Source organism: Stylophora pistillata, chromosome 1 (assembly GCF_964205215.1).
Source record: "Stylophora pistillata chromosome 1, jaStyPist1.2, whole genome shotgun sequence".
NCBI classification, from domain to species: Eukaryota; Metazoa; Cnidaria; class Anthozoa; order Scleractinia; family Pocilloporidae; genus Stylophora; species Stylophora pistillata.
The window spans coordinates 58,647,270-58,666,956 of NC_142519.1; the positions used below are offsets into that span (position 1 = coordinate 58,647,270).

The window sequence follows — 19,687 nt, forward strand, 5'->3', positions numbered from 1 at the left end:
AGATTTACTCATTAAAGGAGTCTCGTAAGTTTGTAGACGTTTGCTGACGAAGGGCCGTATTTTTGTTACTGATTTTGCCGCGTCAAATTCTCAGCCGTGAAGTTTAAATATCTTTAAAATACTCAAGCTTGAGTGAGCATTCAGTTTACATTGTTGGCGCTTGAAAGATCATTAAGAAAAGGATTCCCGCTCAAAGGTAAATTATGCTGATTGGCTTCAGACTAAATAAACCCAAAGTATGTACTCTCTGACGTTAGAAGCCGTTGCTTTGAAGTAGTTCAGTATGGGATGTTGTAAGGCCCTTGGGAAAGAATGCAGCATACAAAAACTTGGATTGCGATACCATGACTCCAGAGCTTTCACTGATGCTCCGGTAAGTTAGTTTCTCGGTTACAAGCTTTCAGAAATTAGTAAAGAGCGGCAAAGTTACGTGCACCTGAAGTATTGGTAAAACGAGCGGAAGTCATAAACTGTGATGCGATTTGAAAACGTAAAACAATTCGACTTCTTTTCCCCGCAACTAAGCGTGCCAGAATTCTTACGACACTAATCACGATGAATCTGGGCTCTCCGTTTTAGAGAATTTATGTGTTTGTGTTATAGATTATCTGCTTTACATGGAGGCTAAATTTCTTTAGTTATCTCCAACTTTAGTCACTTCAAGAACAAAGTTTTCAAAACTTTGATTTCCATTTAAGCCCCGAGTGGTATGGACTCAGAAATAGGTAGAAAAAATAGATTTTCAAACTCCATGTTCATACGTGGCTCATGTTGTCCTCGACCTTTTCGAGACTACTATTCTGAGGATTTGCATACATAATAATTAATTAGATGTTTATTTCGGCGTGCGTCGAAAACGCGGAAATTTTCATGGGAATTGGTCTAAATGCGATTGCCTCATAAGAATAAAGTTTCTTGCTTGAAGAAGGTGCTTTTTAGGAGAAATGGGAAAGAATTTCGTGACCGATCACTGGTCAGTTTACTTCGGAAAACGCGGTAATTTTATTCAGTTGCAAGAAGATTTAATGGTTGGTTTGTCCAGAATAATAGCTCCCTCAAGCTTCGATTCTCTGCATTAAAAGAATTTGAAATGTCTTTCTTACCCTCTGCAATTAAAACTGTTAGGAATCTAAACAAAAGGATATGTTTGTCTTCAGTGTTATGTCGCAAATCGAAGCTTCTTGAAAGCTAAGCTTTAAAATTCTTGTCTAATGTTTTTAAACTGTTTAAGTAAACATAGTGTCTGAGTGAATAAAATGCCCCCATGCCTTTATATGTTTCCTTCCTGACGGCATTTAGAAAGAGTTTCTAAAAATAAAAATAGCTACCTTTTAAGTTTGTTGTTCTCTTCAAAATTCCGTGTTATGGAGCAGTTTAGATCAATTTTAAAAGAACTGAACCTTGCCTTAAGGGTGCATGAAAACGGTCTGTGTATGAATCCAGATGAGTCATGAAGTATTTTTGACCAAAGAGAAAAAACAACTCAGTCACTTTTGTCCAAATTCCTTAGTATGGTTCAGTTGGTAATAGAACGCGCACTTGCCATCGAATTCCTGGCGTGGTAATCTACACGCGAGGCTTGGAAAACACGCTGAGAAACTTTTGAAAATCACGAGCCGAACACAACTAAAGTACAAGCTTTTCGAGAAAATGTTTTGTGATATTCTTTCAGACTTCCGTGGGTTTACCACTACCGGGCAGAAAACGATGAACTAGTTAGAGCGTGTAATGAGTCATTTTAAAAATGATCGTAAACAGAAGAAACGTTTGAATTTTTTAAGGGAGAACCTCTACCATTTTTTTCAAACTCTTGTTCATTTTTTATGTTTAAAAGCTTTGTAAGTAATGCACCAACATTGGTGGTGATAGGTATTAATTTGGACGGGTAGAACATGCACTGGTTCGTGAAAAGATCTAGGAAATAAGTTTAGACGCGAGACTTGACAGGGATTCATTGTTCTCTCGATAAATGACTTTTTCCGTGACTTATATTACGAAATAAACTGATCACTAATATTGCAACGGCCTCAGTTTAAGTGTTCATTTCGTGTACTTACTGACTTTCTGGGAGGGTCGAACGGGAAAAATATTTGGCCCGAGGTCATAACTGAGAGCCAAATATTTTCCCGTTCGGACCGACCACACTCAGTCAAAGAGTATTCTTTATGATAGTCGTCACCATGAAAAAGCCTTGAAAATTGTGAAATTATAAAAGAAGGCCGCGCGCTGTCCAACTGCAGAAAGATTCTAAAGTCTAAACTTTTCCATTTATTTTTCGCCGCGACAGAACAAGAACCTCAAAATTCATCGAACGCGAATCATATAATCAATTCTCTTTCACTCTTTGTTGCAACAGCAGAGAACATTTCTTCCGCAACATTTATACGCAACGGAGCCATGTGAGCGTGGCGTAAGACAGCTTTTTATGGACCGGTTTACGTCATACCTCCAGCTCCACTTTGGTTTTCTAGAGGAGTACGTGAGCGTGGTGATATCGATCTTTTGACAAAAATCTCTTTCACTATCGTATCAACACCTCTTGAACGATTTCATATCATTGCATCCCGTGCTCAATTTTCAGAAGAAAAATCTTTTTTTAGCAATTTTCCTTTACTCCATGGTCAACGCTCAAATTCCATGAAGAAAACGAAACCCGATTTGAACACCAAGATCCAGAAATGCCTTTTCAATTTTTTTTTTTTCTGTTCTTGCACACAGGGCTTACCAAGACCACTGTTTGCCTTTCTCCGCCTAATCTACGCTGCCCTAGCGATAGCCGACCTAGTCTGGATCGGTCTGGAACATCCGAGCGGAATCTGGGTCATTCATTTGCAGAACTGGAGTCGTGTGGTGACCGCGTTATACTTCCTGACTGGTTCACTGACCGCGTTCCATCGCTCGGCGTGCGGATCCAAAGAAAACGACAGCTACGACATAATCCATCCGGATTTTCCAGATCACACTGGAGATTCCAATTCTTGCGCTTTAAAACCGGGCGAAAAAGACGACAGCAACGATCCGGATACATATGAAAATCACCTCTCATGGCATCACAAGGTGCTCTGGGTCCTTCACACCCTCGCTTCCAACAGTACTTTCGTCTGCATGATCGCATACTTCGCATTTTTCGTTGACGAGCATGTTACGTATATCTGGATCTTCTACATACCAAGGCACTCTCTCTATGTTTTTCTGATGATTGTCGACACACTGGCCAGTTACATTCCCGTTAGGCTGTTGCACGTTGTGTATGCCTACATATTCGGTGCTGCATACGTTGTGTTCACTGTTGTGTTCATCTTAACGGAAGTGAGGGTCGATCTGCGTCTGAATCCCATCATGTATCCTTCGCTGGAGTCTGGTGACGAGCCACTTATCTACACAGCATACCTGTCAATATTTCTAATTGCTGGCTTTCCTGTGGCTCAAATAATCTACTTTCTCATTCATAAATTCCGCACTTGGTATATTTCAAGATGAATAATTAATTGTACAAGTAAGAACGCTGAAAATTCATGAGAAAGATTTCCTTGTTTAAGCTCTTTTAAGTTAAGCAAATATTTCAACTCAGGAAAGCAAGTTGGCATATTTCTTTAGAAAATCAAAAGCAATTTGGAATATATCAAACTTCAGCATTTTGAAAGATAAACTAGTTAATTATATCTCTTATCACACTTGACTGTGGACTGTGATGCTTTTTATAACAGATGGTACACTCTCAGTTACCAAGACAATGTGCTTGATAGACAGTTACCAAGACAATGTGCTTGATAGACAGTTACCAAGACAATGTGCTTGATAGACAGACCTGGTAACAGATATAAAAAAAAACTTAACATTAAAAAGATTGTCATTCGACCCTTTACACCGAAATATTAGCAGTCATTTAGGTTGCATCTAAGTTCACACAGCAACCAGGTGGACTATCAAGACATGGTTTGATGCTACTCTGGTTTAAAGATTTAATGAATGTTGCCTTTTAATTGTAATTCTGGTTACATTCATTAAATCTTTAAACCAGAGTAGCATCAAACCATGACTGATTTGCAGTCAAATTCTTCACACTGTTCTCTCTACATTTCCTATGATCACGACAAGGAGAATTTGTTTGACAATCAAGAGTTTCTTAAATTGGTAATCATTTCTCTTATTCTTATGACCTTTACAGCTGATGCAAGGGTGATATTGTAAGGAGAAATTATAAACTGCTCAATAAGGTTCGTCGAAGTGTGGTTGAGGTCCCGGGTAGGAATTCTAACCATTACTTGCCAACATTTCCCCATCAGTTGTCTCCCATAACAAAAGGTGTACACAGCTAAGATGAGTTCTACCTTTTTATTTGCTTTTTTAACAATTTTTCTCAAATACTTTACTTACACAGATGAACAAAGGTTTATCTTTACTGAAGTAAAATGCTACAATATGCCCAATTAGGTATTAGTAATAGAAACAAATTAGACTTGAAGCTTTTCTCTGATGAAATCCAAAGTGACCAAAATGGATTATCAAGACAAAGAGAAATTATCTTGAAGTGTCCATAAAAAAACTATTGGAATCATGGATCCCTTTTGACTTTTGACTGAAAATTTAGTGTTTGTACTTGTCATTTGTTGCTCTGTAAATCCCAATGATGAAAAATCAGAACACAAGAAGCTTATGTCTTGAAACCAAACCTGCTGCCTAATGCAAGGCCAGGCAACCAAGGTCCTTAATTTGCCAAAAACTATTTTCCAATGCAGGCCCTTTGCCACTGCTGTAAATAACTTCTTTCCCTTCTTTTCTCTGTTTGCTGTAAGTAATGCCAGGCTACCATTCCCACTGTTTTTGTATCACTAGATTGTATTATGAAAACATGACTACACTAGAAACTTCTCAACAATTGTGTCTTGTCTAATGGAGTCTAAATTGTATCAATGCAATTGAACTACTGCTAAGAAATTGCTGTCCAATTGTGTTACATACTAGAATAATTCAAATTAATATAGACACCATCAGGTCTTACCACTGAATTTGGTGTAAATTAAATTACATTTCTATAAGCAAGCTGCAATTATTGTTAATAGCAAAACCTAAAACATTTTAAACCACAATGAAGGAAATGCAGTATGCCTCTAGCTGGAAATTATGCCATTCACAACTGCATTTAATCAATGAACTGAACACTCTCTAACTGGCATTGTGAAACTGGAGTAAAAAAGGTTCTTCTCAAAGTTTTTTTAAGGGAGTTTACAGCTTAAGATTGGCAATCCACAGACTACAGCCACAACAAAGATATACGAAACATAATAGGCTGACAGACTTGCTTGCTTGATTGCTTTACTTTACATAACTTGCTAGAGTTTTCAGCAAACTGATTTCAAAAAGTTGTTGGGAGGGAAATTATTAAACAAAAGTGTACCATATTTTATGTATAAAAAACTCTAGAGATTTCCTTTTGGAAGATTTACTTGGTGAGTTCATTTGAGAGCCAGTCAAGTCCTTCATACAGCCCTGTTCCCTGAGTTGCACAAGTACCTTGAACATACCACTAAAAATACAAATTAAAAAACATTGTTGATACACTGTGTAAACTGACCAATAACAACCCACTTATACCACTTAAGTATTACAGCCAATAAGAAATTGGCCAATCAGTTTACACGAGCCAAACTGAGTAGGTTTGACTGGCCACAACTATTCACTTGACTCTGATGACGACTGCTGCATAGGTTGTCAAAATGTCACTCACTACAACTGACAACAGTCATTCTTGAGACTACACTCACACCAAACATCCAGGTGATCAAACTACACTATCACTGTATGTACAGAAACAACAACTTTACCAAACACGATACTATGCACAACTGTGACCGACACTTTGCCAAAAGCAGAAATATGACTGCTTAATAAATGTAGAGGTGGAAATGTCCTAAGATTTGGGAGATGCTCTGGACCAAGATTCCTCATTCTCATTATTCTTTACAACATGACAGAGGTGAAAGAAGTATGGGTGTTCTAGTGCAAAGCCCCAAGTCATGCATGATCGCAGAGCGAAATGATAGAATCATGTAAAATGGGAGATTTTCTGCTGTTTGAGTTGTACACTTTTCCTACCAACCTTACCATAACATTCTCAAAATATCCTTATAATTCAACAGTTTATCCCTTGATTATTTTCTGAGAATTGACTATGAGCTACACTGCATTAGCAAGAGGTGACTTGCAAATATGCAACAATGCATTGTGTCACCAGCTTCTCTGTCCATGCAAACATTTTTCAACTTTGTGCAGCCACAAATTACCTTTGTAGCAAAATTCAAACTAACCTTTCTTGATTTGACACTGTGAAGTCCTAGCTTATCTGTTATTTCCGAGATTGAGTAAGCATTTGGCAAGTCTTGCTTGTTAGCAAACACCAGTAGTATGGCATCAGACAATTCCTCTTCCTGGAGCTGTGTAGATATGAACAACAATTTATATTAATGAGAGCCAAATCATTATCAAATAAATAATTACCAGCCCATATCTACAAGATGATGCAAAGGGTTGACATTAACAGATTCTGCACATCTGATGAACTCAAAGTATTGTCCAGTCCTGAAAATGTAACTAATTGGAATTCCAAATAAACTGTAAGTCACAAACCATGTCAAGTAAATTTGAATTAGTGATGGCTTACCATTTTTTGTAGTTCATCATTAGCTTCTGCTATTCTTTCCCTGTCATTACTGTCCACCACAAAAATCAGTCCCTAGAGTATGAAAAATGATACTGGCTGTTTGCCTTGGATAATAAGTGTCTTATCTAAATTGATTTCTGCTTGGTAAATCAGTGAAAAGGAAAATGATAGTCAAACAAGTTGGTTGAAGTGAGTTGTTCAGAGGAAAAACTAAAAAGGCAGCTTTGCAAAGTTTCATTATCCCTTTCATCAACTTATAGGTGACGATCAACAAATTGTTTCATTTTGACAGGATTATGCTGGATAATCCAGTCAATATATTTTCACAATTACACAAATCTTCCCATCAGCTAGAGACCAATTTTCTACCAGGCATTACCATCTACCCATTGAAACACTGGGCCAGATGAACAGGAATCATTCTTTGTACAAAGCCAGAATATTCACCTGTGTGTTTGTGAAGTAGTGTCTCCACAAAGGCCGAATCTTGTCCTGGCCACCAACATCCCATACAGTGAATGAGATATTCTTGTATTCCACTGTCTCAACATTAAAACCTTTGAAACAAAGACAGATGCAAGTTTGTGAAAAAAAAAAAAAAAAAAAGGTAAAGTCTGTTTACAAGCCAAGTGGCCTGTAAGGTTGGCCGTTAACTCCAGTATCTGTAGCATGAAGCCACTAGGACTATTTCTACCCCCCCCCCCCCCATGGTATGCTTGTCCATCCTAGGGTTACCCCCCAGCATTAAATTCTTCAGTACCCATTTAAACATGTGGGTGTAGAGAGACACTATGAGAGTAAAGTGTCTCATGCAAGAACACGAAACCATGTCCCTGGCCAGGGTTTGAACACGGACCACTTGATCTGGAGTGGAGTGCACTAACCATGAATCCACTGCACCACCCTAACCATAACTGTGTGCAGCATGAACTAACACATTCTAATTCTGCACTTACATATTTGTTCATCTTCTGCGTAAGAACCCGAGTAGCTTAAATGTAGTTCAAATAAAACAAAATATTGGGAGTGAAAGAAGTCACTCACTCATCCAGGTTACCGACTAATTTCAACCTCATCACCTTCAACCATCTTACAAAAAAGGGTTTTCATTGGGAATTTGAGTCAAGAGAACTTTCTAAACTACTATGCTGAACTCTCCTGTTGAATTTTTGAGGTCTGAATGATCCTTCATACAGATGTAGAGAAAATTCTCCTGTAGCTTGACACTGTTTTGTTGCTACAGGTACGTCAGTATTACATGCACGTTAAAAAAAAAACTTACCTATGGTGGGGATAGTAGTAACAATTTCTCCCAGTTTGAGTTTGTACAAGATTGTTGTTTTACCAGCTGCATCAAGACCCACTGCAGGACAGAAGAAGAAGAAGAAAAAAATGTAAAACTGATCTGAACAAGGTTAAATTCAGAAGGAAGAGGGGACAGGTTTTGTTGTTGAAGATTGGAACAGGGCAGAAGGCAGGAAGTGAGCAAAGATAAATATCATACAAAAGCCTAAGGGCCATGTGTAACTGAGACAAACAACTTGCATCACAAGATACTGTGGAGGAAATGTGTCGCTTTAAAAATAATCCATGGACGAATTACCGCGCAATTTATCTCATGAATAACACTGCAGCCTCGAAAAAAATATTGGCATGAACAGTTCAAGTACCTTTCGTTGCCTTAAATTGAAAATTCCACTCAAAAACAATTTCAGAGATCGTGGCATTTTGCTAATAATTGATTGTCATATGGAAAGAGAAGAAATTTTTTTTTCAGGTCTTTAAGTATCTTTCAGGTCTTTAAGCATCTTTCATCAAAAGGTCAAATGAACACTGAAATACATTGTCTGTGAACAAGGTTACGTGTATCACTACCAGCATAATTGGTACAGAATGTGAATAATTTGCCAAGAAAATGGTCAATTTTATAGGTACAATTCGTAAGTAAAATTATCTGGCTTTTCCTTACGTCAAAAGGTCTAAACTTTGATTCAATTATCTAAGTCAAGTTCGAGAAGACACCTGTGTAGTGTATTTCTGACACGAACCTTGTTTAATCGTGATTCCGTTGGATCTCAAACTAAACGGATAAAAATGGAAGATATTGAGACAATTTTATCCACTCTTACCCATAAGAATCCTCATAGGAACCTTGCCGAAAAGCCGGGAGAATAAGCTTGAAATTGTAAGCCCCATGATCGCGAAATGACCGGCAAATCTCTACCGCGGTTCACTTCTTTATTTTCGCGTGGAATCAGTGACAAGAACTAGGCCACGTCAAAAGTTCTCCTGCGCTTGCGCAAAGTAGCATTTCCGCTCGTTTCCAGGATTTTCTCTCGGAGTGTCGAAGTAACTTCCGTTATCAGAAACTGCGCCTGCAGTATTTGAACATTTCCTTCAAACTTATGCCCACATGTCCAAACTTTATCTGCGTAGTAGTGGTATTCAAACATGGCGCTGTTTAGGTCTATCGCAAGCGCCCGAGGCAAGGTAACTCTGTGAGCCCTTGAAAGGACAAATCTTTTAAAACTTGAAGTTTATCTGAACAACTTTCTTTCATTTTCCAGGGTGTCTTTTCAGCGATTTGTCGCAATGCTTTTAGCACAACTTCTAAGGCTTCTGCGACGGTGAGTCAGGTTTTTCTAGCTACTCTGGATGAGGGATATGCCCCATCAATTGATTGTGTTCGAATCAAATAGTATGATTCACCGATTTGCGTCTGTCAACTCATCTACAATCCACCCACAAAACAAATGACATATTCCTGCAGTAAACTAACCATTGTGTAAAAAGTGAAGAAAATTTATGGACGTATTTGTTTTGTAGAAGTGTACGTCTGGGTCGCCCTTTGCAATCACGTGAAGAGCGATGTTCGACTCGTGCTTGAACCTATCATATTCAGCCCGTTTAACTTCTGGTTGATTTTTCTGATCATGTCATGATCACTCAAAATTATTTCTTTTTATAAATCAAATATTAGTTTTTTGAAGTACATTCCTATACATAATATTTGGCTCATCCTCTGTGTAAAAACCTGTGAAGCTCACAAGTGACGTACAACGAAGTCAACAAAACATTATAAACAATAGCGTACAGCAAAACAATACCTCATTAAACAAATAAAACCTCATCAGGTTTTTACACCGAGGATGACCCTAATTTTTCATGTGGTTTTGTTGTACAAGGTGAATTTGATAAGCAATGCAGCACATATGCTGATTACTTAAAATCAATGCACAGCTCAGTTCACACAGAAAACAACTGAAAAAATGAACTATATTCTTGATTAAAAAAAAAAAAACAAAACAAAATACAGCATAAACAAGGTAAGAAAGAAACATCCCTTGAAGAGCAAGGAGACCACTTGAATTTGTTGTAGAGCTAGTTGCTGTTTAAATGCTTTGTACTGCCTGAGTTTCTTTGTTTTGGCTGTGATTTGAAAATGTGATTAGTCCACTAAATCCTTCCTAGAAGAGGAAACAAGTCAAACTTGAGTTTTGTAATAACTTTGATGTGTGATAAATGTCTATAAAAACTGACGAAATAAACTTTTTGTAGCCTTAAGTGCAGCATTAAGTGTTATCTATGTGGCACTGAAGAGTTGTATTGTGAATGGTACTGTGATTCTGTTTCAACAGATGACTGTCCGAGATGCTTTAAACTCCGCCATGGAAGAGGAGATTAAAAGGGATGAGAGAGTTTTCTTGTTGGGTGAAGAGGTGGCCATGTATGATGGTGCTTACAAGGTGGCTATGCATTAACAATTGTTTTCAGTGTTATTGTTTTGTCTGTAAAGATAATCAGGACAGTCTCAGGTACATGTTAAGGTGTCAAGAACTCCCCATTTTAATGTGTAACACTTGCTACGTATGTCCTGTTAGCAAGAGGGGAATTTCCCTGTAGAGAAACCTAAAATAGAAAAAAAAAAATATGTCGAAGACTCATCTCTACAGCCAGCACACTACATCTTATTATCAAGAAAATTTTTTCATGGAGCTACATCAATAAAAAAATTGTTTCATCAATGATTTTTCCCCAATATCTGGTTGTCAATTCTTCCCTCCAGCTGCCACTTATTTCATTGTAAATTAGTAATAAGAATTTGGTGTTAGATCAAGATAACTTCTACTTGATGATGATTTTGAGTATTCTCATTGCCTATGAGCTGGATTATGTATGGATGTTATAGGGAGAGGTTTGCAAAGCTGTGGTCTAGCAGTGCCTGGTGGCTCGTAGCACCTTACTTTTGTTTTTGGGTGACTCAGAAATTTTAGTTTTTCATAAAAAGCATATGCTGGGCACCCTGGATTTCACAGTTTCAGAGCACTGGGCTCCATTCAACTTTCCTTAGAGGACAGCCTTGGGTTACATGTTAATCACTACTGGGAGTTTGAGTGTTCATCTCCATGGGATGTAAACTGAACAACTGTGCTTTTATGAGTCACTTATGTCATGTAGTTTGTAGAGTTACATTAATGAGAAGAATATTGTCTAGCGCATGATTTCAAAAACTTTTTTGACAGGTAAGCAGAGGATTGTGGAAAAAGTTTGGCGATAAGAGAATAATAGACACTCCTATCACAGAGGTAAGTAGCACTGTTGCCAGGTTTTATATGGGTCCTGGAAAACCTGCAAAGTCCTGGAATTTTATTTGGATGTTCTCCAGGAGTAGAAAGTCGTGGAAAAAGACAACAGGTCCTGCAAAGTCCTGGGGATCTGCTTAACTTAAGAAATAAAGTTTTCAGAATTTATGTTATAAGAAATGTACATAGACTGTAAGGAGAATTGATTTTGACATTTTGAAATTTTGGAGTACTAGATAAATCAATCTGAGTACTGGAATATTCCTTGAAATTTGTTTCTCTACAAACCCTGTGTCATGGTATAAAAGACATATTTTAGATTTAGAATAAAAGAGATAATTATGCACATGAAATGTCTATAGACTTTAAAAACTTGACTGATGTGTTGTAATTCATTGCAGATGGGCTTTGCTGGTATTGCTGTGGGTGCAGCTATGGTAAGTCAACACAGGGGTTTCATTTGGGGCGGGGCATTGGGCAAATTGACCAGTTGTGAGGACGGGTTTGCCCACCTGGTTTGACGATCTGGAGGAAAGTTTATCTTATAAAGAAGTTCAGTTCAAAAAGTTTTGCCCACCTGCAAAAACCAGTTACCTTCCCGCTGAAAACATTAATGAAATCCCTGGTAAACATCTCTCATACATTTTACATGCAATGCATGATGTATAATGATGTTAAGTATAACAATGGACTTTAACTGCTGTGTGTCTTTAAACCCTCTAAACCCAAAGAATGACCAGCATCTAATTTCTCCCTTCAAAACAGTGCTGAATCATATATTAAGATGATGAGAATAAAGGAAATGATCACCAACCTATGAAGCTTTGATTGTTGAACAAATTCTCCCTGTTATTACCAAAGGAAATGTAGAGATAAGAGTTTGGAGAATGTGGATACTGATGTTAGGGTGTAAATGGTCAAGAAAACCTCGAATGATTTCTTCAGCCTGAACATCCAGGTGGTGGTAAATGTTACTTGTGTTGATTGGAAACTCATGCAGAGATCAGAATTAAGCATTTTTTTTTTACTAGCTACACATTGTATAACCTAAAGTCCTGTTTGATGTTAGGCTGGCCTTAGACCCATCTGTGAATTCATGACTTTTAATTTTGCAATGCAAGCTATTGATCAGGTCAGTGTACAAACAACATATAAATATTAGGTAAAAAATCAATCTACTATAGTTGCATTATTTCATGTCTCGAAGACATGGCACTAGATTTTTTTTGGACATAGTGGTTAGAGGTTGCACATTCCTCTAAACTAGGGTTCATGCCAAAAACTTGTAACAAACTAATGTATTACAGTATATATGTTGGCAAGGCTGTGGTCTAGCTGTGCCCGGTGGCCCCTGGTGCCTTACTTTTGCTCTTGGGAGACTCAGGAATCTTAGTTTTTTCATAAAAAGCATATGCTAGGCACCCTGAATTTCACAGTTCCAGAGCACTGGGCTCCCTTCAATTTTTCTTAGGGCACAGCCTTCTGTTGGGCTTGAGAAAGTCTGTACTTGAGCTCATTGAGCCCATACAGTGGGAGCTTATCCCAGTTTCCCCTGCTTGAAGTAATAAGGAGTAACATTACTCCTCCCTAGATGGAATGCTAATATATCACAAGGTTACCCCCCCCCCCCAGCACTTTATCAGGCTTCCCTGACATTTTGCCATTTTACATCCTCCCAGTTAGCTCAACGGATAGAGCGCTGGACTGATGTGTGGGAGGTCGAGGGTTCGAACCCCGGCCGGACCAACACTCAAGGTCTTAAAATGATTGAGAAGAATATGCTGCCTTTCTATAACGTCAAGAAATGGTTTAGATATTCTAGTCTTCTCGGATAGGGATGAATAAGTGGAGGTCCCTTCTCCTGCATGGTTAGGGGTAGGAGACATTAATTTCCCATGCACGAGATTACTGTGTGATGGATATCCTCCCCTGGGCTGGGATGGGTGGGTTGCTGTCTTGTGTTTCATACATGAGCCTCTGGCTCGGGCAATATGGGTAACCATGCCCCCCACGTAAAGACATCAAACTTTGATTACTATTACTATTACTACTATCTCAATGACCAGCTCAGGTATTGAACTCTGACCTCTTGACCTGCAGTTCAGGGCACTAATCATTAAGGCACAGCATCTCTCTCATGTAAACCAAATAGTACCCAAAAATTTTGGGTGTAAGAAAATTTCTACCTCTTAAATAACTCGTTTTTTATCCTTGCAATGCAAAGTTAGTAATAGTAAGAACTTTCTTTTCTGTTACACAGGTGATAAATTCTGCGGCCAAAACTTTCTACATGTCTGCTGGGCAGGTATGGTACAATGGACAGGACTGCGTGTATTGTCAAGGAGCCTTGTTTACCCTTTCATTCTTGAAATCTCAATTGCATTTCTCCTTTCTGTCTGCTCTACATTTCTAATAATGTTGCTCTCAAAGAATTTGGGGTTGGATGAAATGTTTATCCCCTTGTTGATATTTTTGTTCTTCTCATCTTGTTTCTGCTTGATACTGTTTTGATAATGTGAGGAGAAATTATATTTTGGTCAGTCCTGGGATAGAGATCCAGAAATAGCAATAGTTAAACCTTAAAATAATGTTTGCTGGGCAAGATAATTACCACATAGGTAAGAAAAAGAGAAAAATTGAACAAAGATGGCTTAGGATAGAGAAAAAACTTAAAAATGTTGACTACATTTTGTGAGATACAGAAACTGTGACAAATATGAAGATTGTTGAGTACATTGTATGTCTTGATTAAGTAATATGCAGTAAACTTTAAACACTTGTATGGATGTGTGCCTTATGTTACAAAAACTGAAGCATATAATTCCCTGTTCCTATAGTCACATTGTCCTCAGTGTGAAAGATGAGGTGTCTTTATGCAGGGCATAGAATTACCTAATATTCTTGACATTTCTCTTAGCTTGTAGATATTGCAAGAACCAGATTATCACTAGTATTATTGTGTTAGCTGTAATTCTATCCAAATTGATGGGCTATTGTCCCATTTGGTCTATTTCAAACCTAGGTCCCAGTCCCTGTGGTTTTCCGAGGTCCAAACGGTGCAGCTGCAGGAGTGGCTGCTCAGCATTCACAGTGTTATGCTGCTTGGTACGGCCACTGTCCTGGCCTTAAGGTTAGAAGCAGTTCTTGAAAAATTAGTTTTTATGGAAAAGGCTCTTATAATGCTCCTCCTCCTCCTCCGTCCTTCTCCCTTTGCACCTAGAGCTTCAAGTTTCTGATGAGTAACTCCCAATCCCTAAATCCCCCTTCCTACTACCCCTCCCCCTAAACAAATACTTTAACAGGATAATTATTAAGTGCAAATTGGTGTACAGTGGTACTGTTATTCATTAGGGTCAGGTAACATTTTGTCACATCAAATTGTATTTAAGCCAGTCTGTAGTTTCTATTGTAAATCTTTCTGCCTTTTTTTAAGCAAAGAAATGCATGCTGTTTATGGCATTCAAGAAAATGATAACTCACATTTCGACCCTGGAGGAGTTTTTACCAAGCTCTACTCAATCTCTAATAAGGTCTAAGTTTGGAAGCCCAAGAAAATGAATCATGTAAGCCCCTTGTGTTTTGTCCTTAGTGTGAGACAAAGTAAAAAAATCTGCATCCTGATGAGGAACAAACCTCAGACTCTTAAATTCTGTACTTTAGTGCTCCAGCACTGATCATGAGCTATACTTAATAGGGAAATCTACTGTGAGCCAGGGGGCATCAGTACGAATTACTGTTAATCTGAAAGTTATAGTTGGTTACCTCTTGGGTTTCAGAGATTTTTCTTTGACCCATGCTTAACGATACAAAAGAACATCTTTTTTTAATTCATTACTAAGCTCAAAATCGTATTCTATTCAAGCTTCCATTCTGCTTGCTTTTTTTAATGTGTGTACACAACTCATCATTAAACATGCAGCAGGGAAAAGAGTTAGAGGTTTGTCTTCTTTGCTGTATTCCAGGTGGTATCTCCTTATTCGGCTGAAGATGCTAAAGGTTTGCTGAAGTCAGCCATTAGAGATAATGATCCAGGTATCCTGATAGAGTAAAGTTTATTGCTCAGGGAACACCACACAGTGACCACTGCTTGTCAAACAGAGTAACAGCTTTATTAAAATACTTTTTGCGGACTACGTCCCTCAACACTTAGAAAAATTCTAGATTTTCCTTAAATTCTGCATGGTACACTCAGTTCAAGTGGTTTTTTTTTTTTACGAAAGTTTATCCCAAGGATAAGTTGATCTGCGTTACCTCGAACTTTGGCTAACATAAGGTTGTTAGATATGATGAATAATATGAAGTTCATATATTTTGAACTGCGGTTATAGATACGTATGATGCACGGTCCTCGCAGTAGAGAGCGCTATTTATGCAATAGCGAAAATCAGACCTAAAAAAAATCAGGCCTGTACGGGATTCGAACCACTGACCTCTGCGATACTAGTGCAGCGCTCTACCAATTGAGCTAACAAGCCAACTGGGAGCAGGCCGTTAAGTTGATTCGTAATAAACCCGTGATGATAAGGTTGTTAGTTCCTCAGTTTTTCCTTCCCAATTTCAGTGGTGGTTCTTGAAAATGAAGTCATGTATGGTGTGCAGTTTGATATGCCAGAGGAGGCATTAGACCCAGAGTTTGTAATTCCCTTTGGCAAAGCTAAAATAGAGAGAACAGGTAAGTCGTTCCTGTGATCCGTAGACCTGTGCAGAAGAACCTCATTGGTTCCCTCAATCTCAATGGAGCAAGGTCAAAGTTCTTTTTACAGGTTAATAGTTTTTAATGATCTAATATTTTGTTTTTGTTGTTTTTCACTCTGTAGGAAGTCATATAACCATAGTAGCTCACTCAAGGTCTGTTCAGATTTCTTTGGAGGCAGCTAAACAGCTAGAGGCAGAAAATATTGACTGCGAGGTATGTTCACTAAAGTTCTTGTGAAACTTTCATCAGGTTCCAGCTCCCACGGAACATTCCAATTTGGCAGAACTTTACTTTTCATAAGAATGCGAGCAGACTGTTCTCAGTGCGAGGTTTGAATGTGACTTAGTTGGGTCGAGGCTGTGTTTAACTGTCTGGGCACAACCTTCTAAGTCTCGTTCAATCGCCACTCCCTTGAAACTCTCGCTTCACAGAGCGCTTTTCGATTCAGTGTCGTTACAAAAAACCCAAAGTAATCAGAACGGCCCATCAGATGAAAGGAAAATATAACAAGAAGTAAATGAGATTGATGAAGTTGACGATGACAGCGATGAACGATGACGATGACAGTGACTATGACTATGACTGACAGATACAATGAAGATGATGGATATGACGTCGACGGCGACGTTGATAATGATGTGACGATGACTGAGGGTGACGACTTCGATTACAATGGCGATGATGACTACAGCGACGATGATGACAATTGCAATGACGGTGGCGGCCACGATAATAATGAGTAGGATAATGACGATGACTAAGGATGACAATTACAATTAAGATGACGATTACACTGATGATGAAGCTGACGATTATAAGACAATGACAAATGAAATGCCGACTTAGATGAAGATGATTTCAATGATAACGTTGATGACGACGATGCCGCCGACAGCGACAAGACCCTGTTACTGAGCTATACCAATACCTCTGATCAAGACTTTCTAAAATTCCTTCCTTGTCCATGGACAGGTGATCAACTTGCGTAGCATCCGGCCTATGGACATGGATTGTATTACAAGTTCTCTCAAGAAAACCAACCATTTGATTACAGTAGAGGGCGGCTGGCCGCAGTTTGGTGTAGGGGCAGAAATTGCTGCTACTATTACAGAAAGTAAGTGTAATGTTACATACGTCATTTTAGTTATTTGCGATAGAAGCTGATCCAGTAGCGTATATTTGGAGTAATCACACCCCAGTTACTGTCTAGCATTTCTTCCAGTGGAAGAAAAATGCTCTGAGTTGCTTGATTAGTTTCTAAGAAATAGAGCGCATTCGATTGGGTGCCCCGTAGCAATCTCAACAGCCAATCAATGCAAGGAAAATAACAGCAAGAGCCAATGAGAACTCCAAATAAAAACAACCAAACTATCTGAAGCGCGGGAAAGCGCGGGAAAACGCGGGAACACGCAAGTGACGAATTTGCAATTGGTTTTTAGTTTTGATTGGTCTAGAAAGTGACGCGAGTTTTCTGGACCAATCACAGAACGAAATGAAGCAAAACCAAACAATCCCAGACCACTTTTAACGCTCAATTGAAAGTTGCTCTATAATTTAAATATGTCTCAAAATTGTAAATGAGGTGTTGAAAATTGTTGTTGTTTCAACTATGCTGACTTTCATGCAAACTTACCAATAGTTGTAAACTTATTATTATTATTTGTACCAATCACTACTCATTTTTCCTCTTCTTGTTTAGGCGATGCATTTGATTACCTGGATGGTCCCATCTACCGAGTGACAGGGGCAGACATTCCCATGCCGTATGCCCAACTCTTAGAATCAAACACTATTCCTCAGATTCAAAACGTCGTCCTTACCGTGAAGAAATCTCTCAATCTAGCTTAACAATATAAAATTATATTACAATACTACAGTATTACACTACTTCATCATAACACTGCCGGCTAAGAGCAGAATCCTATTATACTGAATTTTGAAATCCTAGTTATAAATATTCAGTAGAATTATGTAATGCTTTCATGACCTATGTTTTATTGAATGTGTGGGTGGTACCTGAAACGTTTACCGTACTTGGTGAATATATTTTTATTTTTCAATATAGTATTTAAAGAGACTTAAAGTAGGTTACTATAATCCTCAGTAATAGAGAACGCAAAACTCAAAGGATTACGGTCATGTTGCTGAATGTTTAGTAAATAAACCCCTTCGGGCGGCTGGTATGTCGGCTGATAAAGTCCGCGGCTGAGAGATTGTCCGAAAAAGGAATATTTGGCCGAGAAGCGAAGCATCGAGGGCAAATATGAAATTTTGAGGACAATCTCTCAGCCAAGGACACTATCAGCCGACATACCAGCAAGCCAGAACGGGGTTTATTTATTTTATAACCCTTCCATTAATTTTCACATCGCAATTAAACTGCGCGTAAACACGGTAAAAAAGCCAGTGGTGATCTGATGGCGAATGCGCGTGATTGACGCAAGCAAGCAAGCAAGCATAACAAAAACAAAAAAAAACGAGTTTGGTTTGCTTCCATGTAAATAGGAGAACGAAAAAGTTGGATCTCTTGTGTTGACTATGTTTCTTTTTCACGGAAAAAGTCGGAGGACAGATATCGACGCGGACGGGGGTTATTGCGTGATAACTGTCCTGTGATTTTGCACCACGTGACGTAAAGTAACCAATAAAATCGCGCCAAAATTAATGGGTGGGTTATAATTACGGATAATCAGTCTGTTCGTTACGCATCAGAGATCGGAGAATTCTTCGGCCACTACGAAGAACTCTTCGTCTTCATTTCGTCAGCCAGAGAATGTTTTTTTATTTTTTGCAGACGTGGGTAATTTTCTTCATTTCGTCAGCCAGAGAATGTTTTTTTTATTTTTTGCAGACGTGGGTAATTTTCTCCAGTTACTTAAGAGCAATTTCCAATGATTGTCGAAAGCTATTCGTGATTGCTTTGATTGGCTTTACCCAGATCTATGATTGGTGTAAAAACCCGCGTCTTTTTCTCGACCAATCAGATCAAAAACTAAAGCCGATCGCGACTTAGCTGTACATGTCTTCCCGCGCCTCAATGGACAATGGTGACGTAAACCTTCGTTCTGATTGGTTGCTGGGGTTACTTTGACTGGTTTTTGCAGTAAATGGTTTGAACCCGGGGGTAACAAGTGGTGAAAGTGTAGTGTGATCGTCCGCACAGGTTGTCGAAATGTCGGTCATCACCACCAACAACAGTCCTTCTCAGAACTACACTCACCCGTACGATCACACTACACTTTCACTGTGGTTTTTGTACACTCAATTAAAAACTGCTGTTAAGGATACATTTGTAACAGAGTCCAAACACGTCGCAAATTTAGCGTAATCCTCGATTAGGAGTTATCGAAACCATGAAAGATGAAAGGGATCGTGCATGTTCAGAAAAAAGGGAAAATCTAACGTCCCACAAACTGTTAGTGTACTTATGTTACTAAATAACAGACCCTAAGCTGCTTAATAACGCACGTTACGGAGGAGGGATTTGTTTCCAACGGCACCAGAGTTTGGGTTAAAGGGGGTTGGGGGGGGGGGTGGGGTATTTAACATGGTTTGTTTTTTGAGTGTGGTTTAAAATCAGCCCATCATTGTGGGAAGGAATAAATTATATGCGTGTCAGTATCTGTGCGAGCGTGAGATATTTCTAATGTAATACAGGGAGAGCTGCTGGGCCATATGAAGCGACCTGTAATCTTCACTGAAATTTCCAAGTCGAAGATGATTGAAAAGGTCTGTAAGACACTCTCA

General features: G+C 38.7%; 3 protein-coding genes across 3 annotated transcripts; 2 read left to right on the forward strand and 1 right to left on the reverse strand.

Moving 5' to 3' along the window:
• Positions 1–187: 187 nt before the first annotated feature.
• Positions 188–3,865, forward strand: LOC111344754 (uncharacterized). Its single transcript, XM_022952004.2, has 2 exons — positions 188–373; positions 2,719–3,865. Exons 1-2 carry the CDS (start codon positions 284–286, stop codon positions 3,478–3,480), a joined length of 852 nt encoding a protein of 283 aa, XP_022807739.1. The 5' UTR covers positions 188–283; the 3' UTR covers positions 3,481–3,865.
• A 456-nt stretch (positions 3,866–4,321) lies between these two features.
• LOC111344755 (ADP-ribosylation factor 4) lies at positions 4,322–8,951 on the reverse strand. The gene is made up of 6 exons (XM_022952006.2): positions 8,791–8,951; positions 7,944–8,024; positions 7,109–7,218; positions 6,662–6,733; positions 6,309–6,434; positions 4,322–5,527 (listed from the first exon to the last, which is right to left on the reverse strand). The coding sequence occupies exons 1-6, from the start codon at positions 8,855–8,857 to the stop codon at positions 5,444–5,446; spliced, it is 540 nt and encodes a 179-aa protein (XP_022807741.1). The 5' UTR covers positions 8,858–8,951; the 3' UTR covers positions 4,322–5,443.
• Positions 8,952–9,045: 94 nt separating this feature from the next.
• Positions 9,046–18,395, forward strand: LOC111344753 (pyruvate dehydrogenase E1 component subunit beta, mitochondrial). The gene is made up of 13 exons (XM_022952003.2): positions 9,046–9,151; positions 9,229–9,288; positions 10,300–10,407; positions 11,185–11,247; positions 11,646–11,681; positions 12,314–12,376; positions 13,505–13,549; positions 14,267–14,374; positions 15,207–15,276; positions 15,806–15,916; positions 16,062–16,153; positions 16,913–17,054; positions 17,640–18,395. The coding sequence occupies exons 1-13, from the start codon at positions 9,113–9,115 to the stop codon at positions 17,786–17,788; spliced, it is 1,086 nt and encodes a 361-aa protein (XP_022807738.2). The 5' UTR covers positions 9,046–9,112; the 3' UTR covers positions 17,789–18,395.
• The last annotated feature ends 1,292 nt before the right edge of the window (positions 18,396–19,687 follow it).

Excerpts from the sequence above, each read along its gene's own strand:
- LOC111344753 (XM_022952003.2), top strand. The coding sequence starts at position 9,113 with ATGGCGCTGTTTAGGTCTATCGCAAGCGCCCGAGGCAAG. Across the intron at positions 11,248-11,645 it reads TAGACACTCCTATCACAGAG|ATGGGCTTTGCTGGTATTGC; the intron begins GTAAGTAGCACT and ends AATTCATTGCAG. Across the intron at positions 11,682-12,313 it reads TTGCTGTGGGTGCAGCTATG|GCTGGCCTTAGACCCATCTG; the intron begins GTAAGTCAACAC and ends GTTTGATGTTAG.
- LOC111344755 (XM_022952006.2), bottom strand. The coding sequence starts at position 8,857 with ATGGGGCTTACAATTTCAAGCTTATTCTCCCGGCTTTTCGGCAAGGTT. Across the intron at positions 6,734-7,108 it reads ACTACTTCACAAACACACAG|GGACTGATTTTTGTGGTGGA; the intron begins GTGAATATTCTG and ends TTCATACTCTAG. Across the intron at positions 5,528-6,308 it reads ACAGTGTCAAATCAAGAAAG|TGGTATGTTCAAGGTACTTG; the intron begins GTTAGTTTGAAT and ends TTGTATTTTTAG.
- LOC111344754 (XM_022952004.2), top strand. The coding sequence starts at position 284 with ATGGGATGTTGTAAGGCCCTTGGGAAAGAATGCAGCATACAAAAACTT. Across the intron at positions 374-2,718 it reads GAGCTTTCACTGATGCTCCG|GGCTTACCAAGACCACTGTT; the intron begins GTAAGTTAGTTT and ends TCTTGCACACAG.